This window comes from Physeter macrocephalus, chromosome 11 (assembly GCF_002837175.3).
Source record: "Physeter macrocephalus isolate SW-GA chromosome 11, ASM283717v5, whole genome shotgun sequence".
Taxonomy (NCBI): Eukaryota; Metazoa; Chordata; class Mammalia; order Artiodactyla; family Physeteridae; genus Physeter; species Physeter macrocephalus.
Window position 1 is genome coordinate 180,183,356 of NC_041224.1, and position 18,915 is coordinate 180,202,270.

At 55.4% G+C, this 18,915-nt stretch overlaps 1 protein-coding gene across 1 annotated transcript in view; it reads right to left on the reverse strand.

The window, feature by feature from the left end:
* Positions 1-1,765: 1,765 nt before the first annotated feature.
* CDC42BPB (CDC42 binding protein kinase beta) overlaps positions 1,766-18,915 on the reverse strand; it is a 66,443-nt gene continuing 49,293 nt past the window's right edge. Inside the window, 13 exon segments of the mRNA XM_055088506.1 lie at positions 1,766-3,137; positions 9,228-9,298; positions 9,405-9,510; positions 9,967-10,084; positions 10,164-10,281; positions 10,403-10,487; positions 10,582-10,691; positions 10,694-10,840; positions 13,646-14,242; positions 15,464-15,526; positions 15,654-15,870; positions 17,100-17,181; positions 18,366-18,505. Coding sequence (XP_054944481.1) covers positions 3,006-3,137; positions 9,228-9,298; positions 9,405-9,510; positions 9,967-10,084; positions 10,164-10,281; positions 10,403-10,487; positions 10,582-10,691; positions 10,694-10,840; positions 13,646-14,242; positions 15,464-15,526; positions 15,654-15,870; positions 17,100-17,181; positions 18,366-18,505 — 1,986 coding nt within the window. The 3' untranslated portion in view covers positions 1,766-3,005.

The following is an 18,915-nucleotide window of genomic DNA, read 5'->3' on the forward strand; positions in this document are numbered from 1 at the left end:
GCTCCCCTACCTCATGCCAAGCTGCTCAGGCCCAGGGCCAGCCAGGTGGACCTGGACTTCCTGCAGACTGGGCTGCCCGGAGGAGCGGTCCCAGGGACACGGTAGATCTGTCCCTTCTGCTGGGGGCAGGCGCAGAGCCGCCCGCCACAGTGGTGGAGCGTGTCAGAGAGCTGGCAGGTGCGTCCTGCTAGGTGGGGGCTGTTTGGTGTCCATCGCTGCAGGGCCAGGCCTTGCCCTCCCCCTTCTGAGGGCAGCTCTGACCTGGAGGGTGGGTGTCGGTACTGAGCCGCTCTGAGTAGGAGACTCACTTGGTAGGTGCTTGATGGGGCAGCAGTGGGACGGTGGGTCGTGTGTGTGTGTGTGTGTGTGTGTGTGTGTGTGTGTGAGTGTGAGTGTGTGAAGTACTGACAGATGCTCAGCTTGAACTGTCAGGGAGGGACACTTCTGTGTAAGCAGCATCTGAAAACATCCCCCCTCCCTCCTCACCCAAGGGTAACCACCTGCGAGCCTCTAACAAACAGTGAATTTGTAAGTTTCCGTCACTCACTCGGGAAGCCGTGCTCTGTGGCCAGTATCCTGCCTCTGAAGCTCACCCATGTTGTGGGTGGTCGTTACTCTTGGTGCTGTGTAGCTGTTGCAATAGCTGATATTTCATTTAAAAAACGACTGACACTTCAGCACCCGTGTTTCAGACCTGTGAGAGGTGCTCACCTCACGTGGGGCAGACATCAAACGGAGGGAGGGCCAATGTCCAATCCCATCACCTCTGACCCTGAGGCCCTGGCTGCCCACTACCCCACACGGCCACTCACCACTGGCCTGTGCTCGCTTTTCAGTTTTCCAGGTGCTGTGATTTCGGTCAGTTGTCTCTGCCTGTGCTTTGGGTGGTCCCCTTTCAGGGACAGGTGGCAGGACTGTGTCTGCTCCTAAAATTTGCCATGCTCCTTCCCCAGCTGTGACCACGGAGGCCCACAGTGAGACGGGCCTGGGTCCCCGCCGGCTGGCGGGGCTGTTTTGGCTGCGGATCCCAGGCTGTGCTGACTGGTGGAGCCGCAAGGGTGCCCAGGACGCTCCCCAAGCATCACCTGCCGGGCACCCGGTGGCTGCTCTCTGTGCTCTACTGTATCCTAACAACAAACACCACCCTCTTCGGCAGGTGCCGTCAGTCACTGCCCACGTTACCAGGAGCTTACTGGGGGTCAAACGATGAAACCCAACTCACCGCAGGCTGCTCCCCACCCTGGGGGTGGTCTGCCCCACCCTACCCCCCCCCCACCGCCCCCGGGGCTGCTGAAGGGCCAGCGTGTCTGTCCCATGCAGCTTCCCTCCCGGCGCGTTGCTCTGCCTTGCGGGCTCATGGGCACATCGCCCTTTCCCAGCACTGGGGTTCCCGGTGCAGCAGCCGGCCCCGCCCTACCCTGGCCCTGGAGGGCACCTGCTGCTCTCAGGCTGAATGCCCATCTGCCTGTCCTGGCACAGACACTTGGCCAGACGGCCCCCTCTCCAGCCAGTGGCCCACCCCTGACCCTGCCTACCATGGTGCAGGGTGTCCCCAGGAGGCCCCCATCGTGACGTTGGCAGGCAAGAGGTCCCAGCTCTGGCGGCCGGTTCCTGCCACGTGGACACTAACCTTTAGCATGGACCCCGCCTGAGCAAATGACCAAAAGAATGGCTTCCATAGGCAAGACGCTGCTTTCCAGCACAGGGGCCCAGACACCGGGTGACAGGTGGTCACATTCAGACAAACCACTGAGAACTTTAAAACTGCCGTCTTCTGCTTTATTGACAGGTAAATTGTTCAAAAATGTTCTCACGATTCAATAATTACAAAGACTCAGACTTACATTAAAAAAGTAAAAACCAGAACCCCCAGCAGGTGCCAGCCCCAGCAGAAGGCCCAGGGGGCAGGCAGGCGGGTCCTGGGCACGCGACACGCACAGGCCGGCCACGGTGCCCAGGTCACTCCGTGCCGACTCAAGGTAAGTGCACGCCTTCAACAGCTTGCCACCGAGAACGTCGACCGGCGGGAGAACAGGGCGAAGCCCAGCGGGGCGAGTTAATCGCAAACCTCTACAGAGACAGGAGGCTGCCTGATACAAGGCCAGGGGGCGGGCAGGCAGGCAGATACACGCGGGCGCCGCGGGCCGGCCCACCGGGCGGAGTGTGGCGGCGAGTCTGCACGATCCCCAAGGGCGCTAATCACGGGGCTCCATGCGGGGCGGGGGTCCTGGCGCCTGCCGGGGGCTACCTGGGGCTCTGGCCTCCTCTCGGCCCGCAGGCCTCGGGGCCTGGCTGCACGACACTCACTGGTTTTACAGCAGGAGGCAGAGCTGTGGAAGCGAGTGGGAAACGGAGCACAGCTGACTTCACAGTAGTAGATACGGGTGACACTTCGTGGTTGTGACCAGAAACGGACTGACACACACGGGGGACCAGGACAGGGCAGGCTTCACTCGAATGGGCCTCTGTCCATGGCTACGAGGCCAGCAGAAGAGCTTCTGCATCTGACTATGTAATTGGCTAAATGAATAAAGAGGCCACAAACTAAGCTCCACTTTCCTCTGTCTTCAAAACTCTAGGGACACTGGGAATGATATACAACTTCCAACTATTCTCCTAAGGTCCTAGGGAACAGGGAACAGACGCGGCACCGAGGCCGTCCCGAGCTGCCTACTTCCTGCAGAGCCCCCCGGGCGTCACTGGGGTCTACAGGAGGCTGGCATCACAGGCCCCTCGCACTGCCTCACCTCAGCTGGTTCTGGGCAGGAGGGGCCGCAGGCGGTCCTTCGTGTGCAAACGGAACAGCTGTGCAGATGAGCAGATCTGGCCTACCGCCTCGGTGCGGCATAAAACCAATCATTATTATAATAAAGTATTTTCTTCATCTCCGTATCTACAAATCGATTCTACATTTCCTTGGACAACACTGGAGGGTCAGCTCAGTCTTGGCACTGACACTGGAGGCCACCTGGGCCCCCCGGCCCTGTTGCGGTGAGCCAGCAGCTTCAGGCATCGCAGGACGGCTGCTCCAGGCCTTCAAGGGGGAGCTGGCTCCTGTGGGGGGAGTTGGGGCTTGGTGGGCCGCTGGGGTTGGAGCTGTTCGATGGAGTCGAGTGTTTGGTGGAATCCGAATCAGGCTGTGAAGACAAGAGGGACAGCGTGAGAACCATCGCCCTGGGCCTGTGGAGGCGATGCTGCCTGGGCAGGTGTAGCCCCTGCTGGCTCCGTTCTTGTTGCGAGAGCACTCTCTCTGCAAGCTTGTCACGTGCTCCTTGCTGGTGAGAGATCATAAACCAAGGCCCAACCCCACAAATGACTCAGTAACTATTACAAAAAGGAGTTAACTCCACAGTGAAGAAACCAGACAGCATGGCAACCAAAGCAGTCAGAGGTCACAGACGTGAAGCTCTTTTATGATAAAAGCATGAAGAACAGAGAGGAACTTTCTCAACATGACAAAGGGTGTCCATGAGCAGCCCAGAGTTAACTTCACACCCAGTGGTGAAAGGCAAAGCTCCCCGCTCAGAGCAGGAACAAGACCAGGGTGCTGCTTTCACTGCCGCTATGTGACACTGTGCTTCAAGTTCCAGCCAGGGCAAGAAAAAATGGCATCCAAGTTGGAAAGGAAGAAGTAAAAGCATCTCTCTACACAGCTGACATGACTCTGTATAGATAGAAAATCCTAAAGAACTCCACAAAGAACAAATTCAGCAAAGTTGCAGGGTACAAAATCAACAGACAAAAATCAGTTGTGTTTCTATACATCAGCAATGAACAATGTGAAAAGGAAATTAAGAAAACAATTCCATTTACAATAGCATCCAAAAGAATAAAATACAGCTAGGAATAAATTTAACCAAGAAGGTGAAAGATTTGTATACTGAGACTATAAAACATTGCTGAAAGAAATGAAAGACCACCTAAATAAACGGAAAGGCATCCTATGTTCATGGATTGGAAGACTATTGTAAAGATGGCAACACTCCCCAAAATGATCAACCTAGAGATTCAATTCAATCTTTACTGAAATTCCAACGGATTTTTGGGGAAGGGGCAGAAATGGAAAAGCCAATTCTCAAATTCATATGGAATTGCAAAGGACTCAGAATAGTGAAAACAATACTAAGAAAAAGTGGGAGGACTCACACTTCCCAAACTTACTACTTCAAAATGTACGACAAAGCAACAGTAATCAAATACAGCGTGGTAGTATTAATATAAAGACCAATGCAATAGAATTGAGAGTCCAGAAATGTATCTATAAACCTGTGGTCAACAGATTTTTAACAAGGGTGCCAAGACCATTCCATGGGGGTAGAAACAAATGGTGCTGGATATTCACCTGCAAAAGAATTAAACTAGACCCCTACCTCACACCACACACAAAAACTAGCTCAAAATGTAAAAAAGACCTAAACAAAAGCTAAAACCATAAAACTCTTAAGAAGAAAACAGGACTGAATCTTCATAACCTTGAATTTGGCAATGGATTCTTAGATATAACATCAAAAGCATGAGCAACAAAAGAAAAAAATAGAAAAACTGGACTTCACCAAAATTAGAAACTTTGGTACACTGAAAGACAGAGAATTGTGAAAAGACAATCCAAAGAACGTGAAAAAAAATATTTGCAAATCACATATCTGATAAGGGTCTGGTATCCTTTTTTTTGGGCTGTGCCACACCACACAACTTATGGGATCTTAGTTCCCAGACCAGGGATGGAACCCGGGCCACAGCAGTGAAAATGCCAAGTCCCAACCACCGGACCGCCAGGGAATTCCCTATCCATATCATATAAAAATCTCTTACAACCCAACAACAAAAAAACAAATAATCCAATTTAAAAATGGGCAAAAGACTTGAATAGACATTTCTCCAAAGAAGGTATACAAATGGCCAATAAGCCCATGAAAAAGATGCTCAACATCACTAATCATTAGGGAAATGCAAACCAAAACCACAATGAGATACCACTTCACACCTGCTAGGATGGCTATTGAAAAATAATTTTCTTGTAAGAAAAAAAATAAGTGTTGGCAAAGATGTGGACTCAACCCTTGTACATTGCTGGTGGGAATGTAAAATGGTACAGCTGCTGTGGCTCCTCAAAAAGTTAAAAGTAGAGCCACCATATGACCCAGCAATCCCACTCCTAGGTACATACCCCAAAGAAGTGAAAACATGTACTCCAACAAATACATGTATGCAGATGTTCCTAGTGCACTAGTCATAACAACCAATGAGTACATAAGGTGTGGTCCATCTATCCACTGGACTATTTGGCAATGAAAAGAAACAACTTACTGACACAGGCTACAACATAGATGAACCTGGAGAACATGATGCTGAGTGAAAGAAGCCAGACACAAAAGGCCACGTACTGTCTGATTCAGTCCACTTATATGAAATACCCAGAACAGGCAAATCCACAGACTGTTAAGACTGGTGGTAGCCAGGAGCTGGGGGGAGGCAGGAATTGAGGAGAAACTGCTCAGTGCGTGGGGGTTCTATCTTGCAGTGATGGAAGTGTTCTGAGTAGACAGAGCTGGTGGTTGTACAACACTGTGAATGTACTCAACAGCCACTGAATTGTTGACTTCTTTAATTTTCGGCTGCATTGGGTCTTTGCTGCTGCGTGCAGGCTTTCTCTAGTTGCAGTGAGCGGGGGCTACTCTTCGTTGCAGTCCGTGGGCTTCTCTTGTTGCGGAACACAGGCTCTAGGCGCACGGGCTTCAGCAGTTGTGGCACGTGGGCCCAGTAGTTGTGGCTCACGGGCTTCGTTGCCCCACGGAATGTGGGATCTTCCTGGACCAGGGATTGAACCCGTGTCCCCTGCATTGGCAGGTGGATCCTTAACCACTGAACCACCAGGGAAGTCCGAATTGTTGACTTTTACATGGTTACTTTCTGTTATGTGAATTTCACTTAAATAAACTTAAAAAGAGGAACAAACAGGTCAGTACAGGACAAACAGATGCCCTGTGCCTCAGGATGCAACACCCCAAGAAGGACACCACGTCCTGTGTGCCGTACTCCATCCTGGGACACACAACCCAAATCTCAAAAGACAAGGAAATGTCAGACACGCAAACTGAGGAGAAAATAAAAGATGTGCGCTCTGCCACACAGGCTGAGGGCCTGTTCCAGAGTAAAGGGACCAAAGAGATGAGGCAGCTAAATGCCACGCGTGCTTGGGGACTGGGTCCTGCAGCAGCAAAGGTGCTTAAGGACATTATGGGGACACGCAGGTGGCTTCATCAGTGTGGCAGCTGTACTGTGGTCACGGGAGGGAACAGCCTTGCCCTCAGATAAAGGGCACGATGTGTGCAGTCAGGAAAAAAGTGTGTGCATGTGTGCACACACACTCATACACACTTGTTTGTTGGTCCCTGGGGAGAACCGGGCGGCTGGGAGACAGGTGCGGGGCCTTTTCACTGTTTACCCAATTGAAAAAATCAGACAAGCCTTGACTGAGGAACGTTTTGCCAAAAAACTGCACTTTTTGTAAACAAACTGCACAGTAGACTGAAGACTAAAGAGAAGCGCCTACCAAACGCAGCGCGTGGCCCTGGCTGGATTCTAGGTTTAGGAACAGAACGTCACCGGGCAGCGGGTAGACGCCCTCCTGAGGGAGATGCAGGATAAGTACTTAGGGGTGGGTAATACTGCAACTCACTTTCTGCTGGCTCCTCCCCAAAAACCCAAATGGGGGAAATGGGTTAGGTACAGCTTATGTGGGTTATTCACTCTACTATTCTTGCAACTTTCCTGGAAGTCTGAAATTTTTCAAAACAGATAGTTGCAAGGAAAAAATTAAGAAAAAAACCCCCAGAAGACCTACCTCTCTAGCCATCAACCTCAGGCCCTTTTAAGGGAGGCCTATGAAACCTTTCAGGAAAGGAAAACCCCTGTATGATGGCAACTAAGAGACCTGGATTTCCTAAGCCAGAGTTGAGGCTGGTGCAGCCCTGAAGACAGCTGAAAGAGAGCAGCTCAGAAAAGAAGGCACAGATAACTTCACTGATAAACACAGATGGAAAAACTGGCATCAACATGTTCACCAACTGAATCTCTCACTGTCCCACGTTAAGAGGATTACATTTTATGCACAACGCATACAAGGCAACAAGAACCTTGGAATGCTTAAGAATTAACTTATTAGCCACCAGCACGCGCAACCTGCAAGAGGGAACCCATCAAGGGGAGAGACGTGCGGTGTCCCTACACAGGGAAGGTCAGGATGGTGAGCAGCCCCCAAATGAATCTACAAATCCAACACAATCCCAGCGAAAAGCTCAACACAATTTTCACTTTTTTAGATTATCATGGAGACAACAAGCTCCATAATCTAAAAAATTTTTTAATTTATTTTATTTTTGGCTGCGTTGGGTCTCCGTTGCTGCATGTGAGCTTTCTCTAGTTGCGGCATGTGGGCTTCTCGTTGCGGTGGCTACTCTGTTGCGGAGCAGGGGCTCTAGGTGCACAGGCTTCAGTAGTTGTGGCGTGTGGGCTCAGTAGTTGTGGCTCGCGGGTTCTAGAGCACAAGCTCAGTAGTTGTGGTGCACGGGCTTAGTTGCTCCATGGAATGTGTGATCTTCCCGGACCAGGGCTCAAACCCGTGTCCCCTGCATTGGCAGGCGGATTCTTAACCACTGCGCCACCAGGGAAGCCCCTAAAAATGTTTTAAAATTTATTTTAAAATTTATTTGAAGGAGAAGCTAAGAAAGTGTTTTGAAAAGTGGGAATGAAGAGATGTGCTCGTGCTCTACCGGCTCTCAGGTTACAGGTGGTGCAGCAGAGGCTCCAGGAATAGAGACAAGTAAACAAAGGAATTTAACAAATAAAGGGTAACACTTCAAGTTGGAAGGAAGTAAGTGGTGCAGGGCCAGCGTGTCACGTACCTTAGAAAGAAAGCAGCTCAGGTCCTTGCGCACACACACACGCGCTAAGACACACACACTCACTCTCACACCCCCTCGCAGACACTTTCACGACGTAATGACAAACAAAACCCTACCAAGCTCTCAGACTACAAGAGAATGTTTATCTTAATTAAAAAGATAAAGACTAGACTGTACGAGAATTAAAAATTTCTGTATGACAATGCCCTTACAATTAAAGACAAAATTAAAAAATCAGCGATAAGGGGAAAAGTACCTGCAACAGATTAACACCCACAATCTACGAAGAGTTTCTATAAACGAGTAAGAGGAAAGCATGGTGACTCAAGAGAAGACGGGTAAAGGCTGCAAAGGTGGACCCAGAGGAAGCAGCAGCCGATCCACAGCTGAAAAGCCGGCCAAGCCAGGAAGGTGAGGACCACGTGGAGCGAAGCCCTTCTGGTTTCTGCCGTCAGCTCAGAAGCCCCCGTGAGTACGTGCTGTCGGTGCCGGGGCTGTTAGAACAGCCAGCGCACCCAGCCCCTCTCCTCCTTCCCACGAAAGTGCTGCTGGGGCACAGCCCTCAGGCTGCCATTCCTCCCATCCTCCTCCCCCACCACACACACAGGGAACCAAGGACACTGCCACCAGGAGCCGGGTCTGAAAGCCCAAGAACACTTGAGCCAGGGACGCCCCCACCTGGCCCCCCACACTCCGATCCCAGGGGGCTGTCAGAGGAGGAGAGGGCAAGACGCATGAGGCCACCCGTGCTTTAAAAGGAACGTGCCTACTGATGTGTTACAGCCACGTGCATAAAACCACGTGGAAGAGTCTAGACGGGAGAAGCCTTCCCGCGCTTTTCACGGGAGGGCTTTCATCCCTCAGTCGTGCACGGTGACGCCCACCCGCAGTCAGCGTCCAGGAGGAGAGCCGGGCCCCAGCAGCTCCCCGGGCCCGCCTCCTGAGCTCTCGGCGGCATCCCCGCAGGGCTGGCCCGGCTTCGGGGCAAGGGGCCAGGTGACTCCGGAGCAGGGCCTGGAAGGAGGCCCGGCGCCAGGCCGCAGAGGCCTCGGTCTCCCTGAGGCCATGACCTGGCGGCGAGAATCCACGTCCTGCTCCCAACACTCTCACAGCCACAGGGTCCACGTCCTCCCTCCTCCCGGCCTTGGCTCAGCCCGAGCAGTCATGAGTGGGGAGCTGCGGGGGGCTGGGGACCGCCGAGGCCCTACGTGGCCGCTCCAGGGCAGATGGAGTCTCCTTCTCCAAGAACAGCTGCTTCGGGTCTCCTGCACGTGTGGAGCTGCAGACCCCAGTCCTTGTCCCTTGTAACTGGGCAAGTCTTACCTCTTTGTCAAAGTCCTGGTCGGGATCAGACATACTCCTTAGAGGCATAGCCGCACCGGGCTCAGATCCACCTACGGAACACAGGCAGCCAACGATCATCTTGGAGAAAACAGTTCAGAGACGAACTGAAAGCCTGGAGTCCCAGCATCCAGGCCCCGCCCTGGGCGCCCCTGGTACCTGATGAGGGCCACGAGATGTAGGGCTTGTTCCTGGGTGGAGGCTGGCGGGACAGGCTGGCAGGAGCAGGGCCGGGCCTCTCCTCCTGGGAGGGGGGCACGGCGCTCTGGGCAGAGAGGACGGCACGTCAGCACGTGAGCGCGCCCGGGGGGAGCACGCCCGGGGGAGCGCGGCCGGGCCCCAGGCAGAGCGCGCAGGCCAAGTGCAAAGTCTGCAGCACGATCAGGCCAGGGCCCTGGGCCTCGACAGGCAAAACGGGCTGGGAAGGGCCTCTGGACAGTGGCATCAGGTCAGTTTTGAGCTAAGAATTGGCAATAGTGGCTTTAGGCCAAGTCAAATTCTACAGAAAACACATTTTTTAAGTAAAAAAAAAAAAAAAAAAAAAACCCCACAAAGTTTGCTACCTGCCCATACTCAGATGTTTTAGCAGTCACTGTTGACAGCTATTTCTCACAAACCCCCTAACAGACTGAGATGGTGACAGACGCCTCAGGAGCACACAGGCAGGAGCCACAGGGGAGCCGGGGCGTGGAGAGGGCAGGGGCAGCACTCGCAGGCTCACCAGAGGCAGGTCCATGAGCGCCTGCATCCCGTCGCCCGGGCCCATGTGGGCCACGTGGTTGAAGTTGGTGGGGTTGGAGATCATCTTGGATCTCAGCTCCGGGTCTCTGAGCATCTCTCTGGGGGAAGGAAACACGTGAGGTTCAGGAAGGCGCCAGGGTCCTCTGGGCCCTGCACAGCCCCCAGCCGGGCTCCTACCGCCGCTGCTGCAGCCTCTCCTCCTCCGGCACCTTGAAGACAAACCGCCTTTTGCTTCTGGTCCGCAGCATCTGTTTCCTGCTGTTGTCAGAGGTGTCGGGCACGTTGAGAGCCGCCCCTGCAGGACAAGGAAAGGCCGCTGTGGCGCCGTGTGGCCGGGGGGAGGGCCACGCGGCCGCCGACTCCCAGGCAGGCTCCCTCCAGCCCCTGTCCTCTGCTCCCCCATGAGAAGGCCTCACCCGAGAACTTGCTCTTGAAGTAGATCAGGCGGGGAGGCTCGCAGTTGAGGAGGTTGAGGCTGCCCTCTGAGTTCAGTGGCCGGATCTGCGTCAGAAACCAGAGAGGGAGGCTGGCTGCTGGGGGGGGGGGGGTGGGTGGGGGGCGGCCGGGGGAGGGGCCGGGCACCGCCGGGCCTTACCCTGCGCAGGCCGACCGTCTGGACCCACTCCATGGTGCGTACGTCGAAGACATCCACGCCATACTCGCTGTAGACCGTGACGTGCGCGGGGCTGCAACCTGGCGCACACGGAGGGGGGTGGGGGGCGGCCGGGGGAGGGGCCGGGCACCGCCGGGCCTTACCCTGCGCAGGCCGACCGTCTGGACCCACTCCATGGTGCGTACGTCGAAGACATCCACGCCATACTCGCTGTAGACCGTGACGTGCGCGGGGCTGCAACCTGGCGCACACGGAGCAGAGCAGTGAGGCCAGGGCCCCCCAGTGCCGGGGGCCGCCCGCCCTGCGTGGGGTGCAACGGCCCAGGCCGCAGGGGCCCTGCCCCTCACTCTAGAGGGCACCTTCACTTCAAGGTTCAGACAAACACAACGGACGTCTGAACGCTTTACCTCCACTCCTGAAACTAAACAGCATTTCAATACCATCGCATAGGTGCCGCAGGTGCTCTGATTGAACACGTGGCTTCCCCTTTAGCTTTCTTACGCAACTGCTGCTGCAGAGGCCTGTCACCTCAGGCTGAACACATCTGAAACCCAGGCAGGGGCCCAATGTCCTGTTTCTTGAGGCAAATCCCTTCTTTCAGAGATGCCAAAAGGTCAGGTTTCTGGGTAAATATTTAAAACCTCCACCCAGAGACTACCGCTGGGCTCTGGGCAAGGGCGCTGGCTTACTCTGGAGCTGCTTTCAGGCAGCCCTCCTGTAATCCGGTCTGAACACACACGCAGTAAAACGACAATTATTCTCCTGCGATGAGCTGGGGAGTTGGTGCTGTCTCTCCCCTTCCCCGCTAAGGGACGGGACGTCGTCAGGTCGTGACGGAAAACCTTCCCAGCGAACCAGACGTGTGAGACTGAGGACTGGTGGCCCTGCGGCACCCGAAGTTTAAGGGGCCTTTCCCACGTTTAGGACAGCGGTAAAAAATATCAACTATCTGAGAGAGAGAGAGCAGCGGTGGAGGCTGCATCCCGCCATCCTGCCAGGGGAGGCACAAGGCTGGGGTCCCAGCATGCTGTCATCACACAACCTCGCCCGGGCTGGCACGCAGAGCTGGCAGGTGGCTCTGGCTCAGCCCTGGTTCCTGGTCCTTCTACCTTCCAGGGTTAATCTTCCTCATATTACGCTTAACTGAAGAAGAATTTCTAGAAAGCTTCTGCTATGCTGCTATTACAGATTCCAAATGGGCTCTCTGATCACACCTGTTCTTTTGAACACAAAAAAGAAAATACAACAGGGTTTAGGAAACAGACAAAAGATGCTGGAACCAGTCACCAAACTGTCCCAGAAGTGACATCTCAGACAAACCATGAGGCCTTTTTTTTGAGTGCCACATGCGAAAAAGATGGTCAGAGAAACCAGAGGGCCCTGAAGTAACTCAGAGGACCTTCCCCCACATGGGGGCTTCTGGGGCAGCTCTTCTTACTTGTGAGCATGTGGGGCTTCATCTGCAGGGAGCCAGGAGACATCTGTGTGTACGACTTACTGATAAAGTGATAAACTGAGATGTCCAGTCTAAAGAAAAATTTAAACTAAAAAGTTAAATCAGTGGAGAGAACATGGGCCGTGAAGTCTGACAGATCCGAGTCTGAAGCCAGCCTCTGCTGTGTGGTTTGTGCAGGCCACCTCATCTCCTGGCCCTCAGGGGACTCCTCGGTAGGATGGGACGGATTAACGCCCCCCGCCCCGCCCCCCGAGTAACGGGAGAGGGGGGTGAGGACACATGCATGCTCGGATGGGGCTTGGGACAAGCAGGCAGCGCTTCTAGTTCTCCACCCTCAACGTTACCGAATTACTTTTTGCCAGCTCTGAAACTGACTTGGCATCTGTACTGTGCATGGAGGTGAAACGAGAGAGCACAAAGGTGGAGAGAGAGCTGGAATCAGAGAACGCAGGAACCTCGGGCGTCCCCGCCAGGTCACTCACGGTCAAGATTACAGAACACGGCACTCAGTGACCTGCATCCTGTCCGACGTTACCAGGTGGTCTTGAGGCCATTCCTGCACTGGCCGCCCATGAAGATGAGTGGGCGCGGCAGGGAGAGACCAGGAGGAGAAGCGCCAGGGCCAGGCCTCGGCCCTTCCTGCCGGCTCTGGCTGCCCGCACCGCACCCAGGCCCTGGCCAAGGGCTCACGAGGCCGGGACACGTCCAGCGAGCCTCCGCCGGCTGAAGGCCGGCAGCTCCCCTCACGGGCCGGGCTCCTGGGCCCAGCGCCTTGGCTGTTCTGCCAGCTTGGTGAAGCCGGCAACGAGGCAGCCACAAGACTGTACCTTTAGGTAATTAAGGAAACACCGAACTCCCACCCCCACGACCCCAGCCCCCGCCAGCTTGAAATCAACGTGTGCCCTGTGGCTGCCTACTTACTCCTCGCCCCCTGGCCTTCGGGTGTCACGGCGCAGCCCACCTGCTATACTCTGTATCGAGGGGGTAGAATTTGAGGTTTAGGGTCTTTAAAAATGCTCAGCCAGCAGGCCCCGCAGGAAGTGCCCCCCGTGGAGCGCGGACTCCAGGGCCTCGTGCCCAGCGCTGTCATCCACGCAGAAGGACACTTAACTGAGCCGATTAAGCAACAACTGTTCTCCAGAGCAGCTCCTACCCCTCGGAACAATATGTGTCCCAAGAGGAACTCTGACCTGGACGTCAGAACTGAGTATTTTCTGGTCACTGTAAACCTTTAGCTTGTTTCCATCACCGTGTAAGTTTATACATCATCACGAAGAACATCTTTTAAAACGTATAACAGCAGGTCCTGTCTTCCCTCGGCCTCGCCTTCCCGCAGGGAGGCCAGCCGTCTCTGTCGGGCGCCCGGGCTGAGGGGCGCCCGCAGGGCCCGTGAGAGAGGAGGGCAAGCCCCCTCCAAGGGGCCCGGGGCGCGGCAGTGGGGCCACCCTGCCCCCCGCAGCGAGCCGCGGGGCCGCCTCTCCCGACTCCTCGGCTAAGGGAGCTAGAGGACAAACCAAAGCAAATAGGACACATGCTGACCGGCGATGCGACAGTGGCAACGGGGTATGGCAACAGAAAACATATACATACTACAGGCAACGGGCGCCGCAGGCCACATGAGCTCCTGCGTGCGTGACCTCCGGCCTTGCGGGTCCACGTACAGTCCCATGTGGCTGAAGCAAAGCAGGTACTCCTCACTTTTGAGCTCCACAGCACAAAGGGCATCAAAAGACTGTTGTGAGAGGAACGTAAGCGAGGGGTCATTGGGATTTACCAGGTTTAGAGCCTGCCCATCTCCCTGGGTGCTCATCAGAGAGAACCCGGAAGGGTAGCCAACACAGAGCTTGTCCTTGACCACGGCCATCCACTGTACATTGCCAGGGGCCACAAGCTCGCTGAACTTCCTGTGGAAAGGCTTAGTTCTCTGGATCTCATAGCAAAGGACCAGCCGCTTCACCGCCACGAACAGGCAGGTGGGGCCGCTCTTCTTCAGCGTCCCGGTCGCCATGAGCTGGCAGCCTTTTGTCTCCGGAAGCTTGATGTCCACGCTGCTCTCCACGCCGTCGAAGGAGGACCATGGACACAGGTGGACGTGGTGGCTCCGGCCGCAGAGGAGGACGGCGGCTCTCTCCCTGGGGGCAAGCTCGATCTGGTACACTTTCTTATAGTCGGCCACGCGGACGATCACTGCAGGATGGGGGCGAGAGCGTGAGGCCAGGGCCTCTGCTCGCGGCCCGCCAGGAGCGCCCCCTCCTCGTCATCTCACACACACCGCTGGCGCCAGGGCCCTGGCTGGGAGGTGCCAAGGGCAGTGAGGCTCTGCGTGAGTGGATCTAGACGCCCTTCCAGCTCATCCCTGAACCCAGGAACCACGTTTGGAAAACAAAAAACCCTCAGTGGATCCTTGGATAAACTCGCTGAAGGCTCCCACCTGTTCACTGGGCCCCCAGTCCAACCCAGGACCCTCGATACCCTAACTGGGGCAGGGCCTCCACTCGGGCTCTGAGCGAGAGCTGGGGGTCTGGACCCCGAGGGACAAACAGCCCGCGGCAGCAGCCACCATCCCAAGGCCACATGTGTTCACCCTTCTTCCACTGTGCCAGTGTGCCGGGACCCCAGGCTCGTCAGGAAGGGACCACCGCCACCTCGGGGCAACTCCCTATTCCTTGGGGGAGACGCCCAGAGCTGGGCCCAGGGCGGTGAAGTGGGGAGACTTGGGGGTACTTTTGCTTTTTCTTCTGGGAAGAATGAAAGGTCAAAATTTGAAGCAAAGGAAGGCGAGTTTTGCTAAGGCCTCGGTACACCCAGGAATTAAGGAAGCATTTCCCTTCCTGGGAAGCTCTCCCTGCCCCGACCCCCTGCTCAGTCCTCTCCCTGAAGGGCCTAATATACACGGCAGTCAGCTCACCACCAGCCCTCGAAGGTGGTCTCTGCGTTTCACTGGACCTGCCGGGTGGGCCCTGCCCACAGCCTTCGGGGCTGGGGGACACGAGGCAGACAGTTACTGACCATCTGTCTTATTTGTGGCGCGTTCTTCTCAGCCGCTGGCCTTTCCCTTTCTTTTTTTTTTTTTTTTTTTGCGGTACGCGGGCCTCTCTCTGTTGTGGCCTCTCCCACCACAGAGCACAGGCTCCGGACGCGCAGGCTCAGCGGCCGTGGCTCACGGGCCCAGCCGCTCCGCGGCATGTGGGATCCTCCCGGACCAGGGCACGAACCCATGTCCCCTGCATCGGCAGGCGGACTCTCAACCACTGCGCCACCAGGGAAGCCCTCCCTTTCTTTATAAAGCTCTCTGACGCGGTGACCTACTGCTCTCACCCAGAGGATCCGTCGTAACCCTACACGTTGCCACCACTGACCCCACGCGTGGGGCGCCAAGCAGGCGGCCCGAGCGCCCAGCTCACTTACCGTCCCGGGTCACCTCTATGACGTAGAGCCCTTCCTCGAGGCCGACGGCGATCCTGTCCCCGTCTGCGAACAACGTAAAGCGGTCAGTACCGGCGCGCGGGCCATCTGCTTCCAAAGCGGCGGAGAAACTACCAGTTCAAACGGGCCACACCGCTGAGCCCGCAGGCGGCCGGGACGTGGAGAAACGCACCCAGGATGGCGGCCGTGAGGACGGCCTTGATGAGGGGCAGCGAGCTGTCATAGGCCTCCTGCGGGACGTGCACCACCAGGTTCCTCAGGCGGTTCTTGTGGAGGATGGCCTGCAGGCCTTCCAGGATCCCCACCCACTTCCTCTTTTCATTCTCATTTTCCGTCAGAATGAGCAGCGAGCTGGTCTTAGAAGGTGTACCTAAGAGAGAGGCCGTCACCTTCACGACAGAAAACAAAACAGAAGAGCCGTAAGACAACCGGACACACCGAACCCGACGCCACGCGGCCTGCAGGGGGGAGGGCGGGGGCCGCTGCCTGGAGAGCTCGCCTCCGCAGGCCACCGGGGTCCTGGTCCAGCCGCCCGCGGGCCGCGACAGCCCAGCTCTCACACGGCGCCCGCAGCCCGGCCTTGCCAGAGCTCAGGTGACTCGGCTCTGGCCAGAACTGCGGTTCACTGTTCACTCGAAAGCCGCCTTCTTGAATGCTCTGATCACAACTGAGAAACACACTCTCTGAACACGTCGAGGAACAACAGGATCTCAGACAAACGACTTCCCTGTGGGCGCTCCCCAAACACACACCGGGACACGGGACAGCCTTAGTCGCTACAAATCATCCTTTAGGCACACAATGATGGGAATTTTCTGTATTGTATACAGAGACAGTTTCTGAAGAGATGTGATTTAACAGAAAGTGATCCACAGACTTGGTTTTGTGGCCAACCAAATTTCTATGTACTTATAAAAATTCCCAGTGGAGGGGGATCCACAATCTTCTAGAAGCTTCCTGATGCCACAGCATCTAACACTAGCTCAGCAGGGGACACTCCAACTCAGCCAGCAAGACCGCTGATAAGCAATGTCTACTGATTTTTTCCCGGCTTTGCTCCAGTTAATGGCCAACAAGTCCTCAGGAGGGAGGCTGAAGGGTCCATTTCAGCTACAGCCAACCGTGTGTCGGCCTCCGGCATCTAGTGCACTGGACTGGAGCAGCCAGGACAGAGACCGAGGAGGGAGGATGGAGCGGGAGGGCCTGATGCTGGGGAGACAGGGCTCTGCCGTGTGCAGAGAGGGTCTGTTACCCAGTACAGGGAGGGGGACAGGGACACGGGACACATCGACAGGTGTGAAGGATCTGGAGAAACGGGAGGTCCGCTCTGGGTGTGCGTGAGCCCCTTGCTACAAGACAAGGAAATGCTCACAACAGTCCTTTTATTTTAACCACATGGATTTTTTCTTTTCTTTTCTTTTTTTCTTTTTTTTTTTTTTTTTTTTGCTGCACCACGTGGCATTCGGGATCTTAGCTCCCCGACCAGGGATTGAACCCATGCCCCCTGCAGGGGAACTGCGGAGTCTTAACCACTGGACCACTGGACCGCCAGGGAAGTCCCCCTACGGACTTTTTATCATTAATGAAACGTCTCTAAAAAATTGGAAAGAAAACATACCCTGAATATACACGGAATATCTCGGCGTGAAGCGTGTATGACATCTGAAGCCAGGACTGAGCTCACAGAGAACTCTTCATCTCTGGTAAGAAATAACACATTCAGAATATGGGAAAAGAGACACGCACACAGGACCCAGTCCTCCACCCTTTAGGAACGTTATGAGAAAGGATACTTTGGGGACTGTTTTCTAGAATACAAGGGAGGCTCCTCGCCTCCACCAGGATAAGAAAACGCTTATAATGACAAAGCCAACAAACAAAAGACAAGAATCTTGCATGCGTTTCAATGATTCGGGATGACTGAGAATAAAACCACCTTCCTGAGTCACACTGTTCTACACTGTGCCAGACTGCTCCACAAGTACAAACATACCACATCTTAGCTTTGGCCTGTACCTGGCTATAAACGGGAATAAAAAGTGCTGAGATAACCATGGAATCACCTGCAGTTCGCTCTAAACCCTGGGCTACGAGCAGCGTTACGCCTCGGGACGCCTGCCAGTGGTCTCGTCACTGCTGGGCCAGGGGCACACCTGCGTGCAGCCGGGGACGCTTCCAAATCGCAGGTGCCCAGCTGTTCAGCCCGCCCCATGGCTGCCCCGAATACCGACGCTGGAGAGTGAAGCTCCAGGCCAGGCCCTGGCCCCGGACACGTGCCATACCGCGTGGCACTGGGGGTGGGTGACAGAGGGACGGGCGCTCCACCTCGCGAGGAGAGGACGTGGCGGCAGCGACAGCAGCGCCCCCACCGGCCAGGCTCCGAGCTAAGCACACCCTGTCTATTCACTTGCTTAACTCACCCTCCCGACAACCCCCGGACCTCACGACGCTGCTATTGCGTCCATTTCAGAGTTAACCACAGAGAAGGTGGGGAGGGAAGGGTGCTGTGCCTTTTTGTACGTTGATGGCAGCAAGGCACCTGACTAGAGACGGAGCCACTCAGCAAACGCCGTGGCCACACGAAGACAAGGGCTCATGAAGACAGAGCACAGACTACCTCAGGCTGTGCAATGTGTCTCTGGGATCTTTTCTACTTGTTCTTGGGTATGTAGTTTTCTTATTAGATGCCTATTTGGCAAATCTTTCAGGGCAAAAACATTCACAGCAGGAAAGTTTCTAGCAGGCGCCTGTTTTTGGAGCTGCCCAATAATTAAGGGCGTGAAGGTAGAAATGGGGTTAAAGGCTACCAGGCAACAAACGCTCATTCTCAGATATATAAGTCAAGTAAACCTCCTAGAACGAGGATAGACTACACCACACCGACCTGAGGTCTAGGACTTGGCTGGCCACGACGCCAGGCTGGGTGGACTTGCCCTCGGGCAGATCGTACAGAAAGAGCTTGCAGTCACAGACCACTGCGTAGGCCCGCTGCCACCCCTTCTTCACCCCGGTCGGCTTGGGGACCTGCAGATCAAAGTAACCATGTTCCTCTGGGCCAGGGTGCCAGCCGCAACATGGCCGGGCAGCAGGAAGTGGAGGTGGCAGGCCCAGGAGACTTCTCGGAGACGGCTGCTGTGCAGTGGTCCACTCCTAGCTGCTGCACGGCCAGTCCAGGCCGGCGGCAGAGCTGGGTCTGGGCCCAGGATGACCCGGGCAGTGCTGGGGAGGGGCTCCGCCCACGACAGAAGGTGACGCAGGGCAGTGCACACAGCTCAACGAATGGGTGTGTTCACAGCAGACGTGGAGCATCGTGGAATGCTGGGCCGGGCACAGCGCCTTCAAATGGCACTTGGCTTTGCAACCTTAAGCGCATCAGCCCAGGAGGTGGGGACGAGAGGCCCCAGCTGATGCTGAGTGTGATTCTGGGGGGGCGG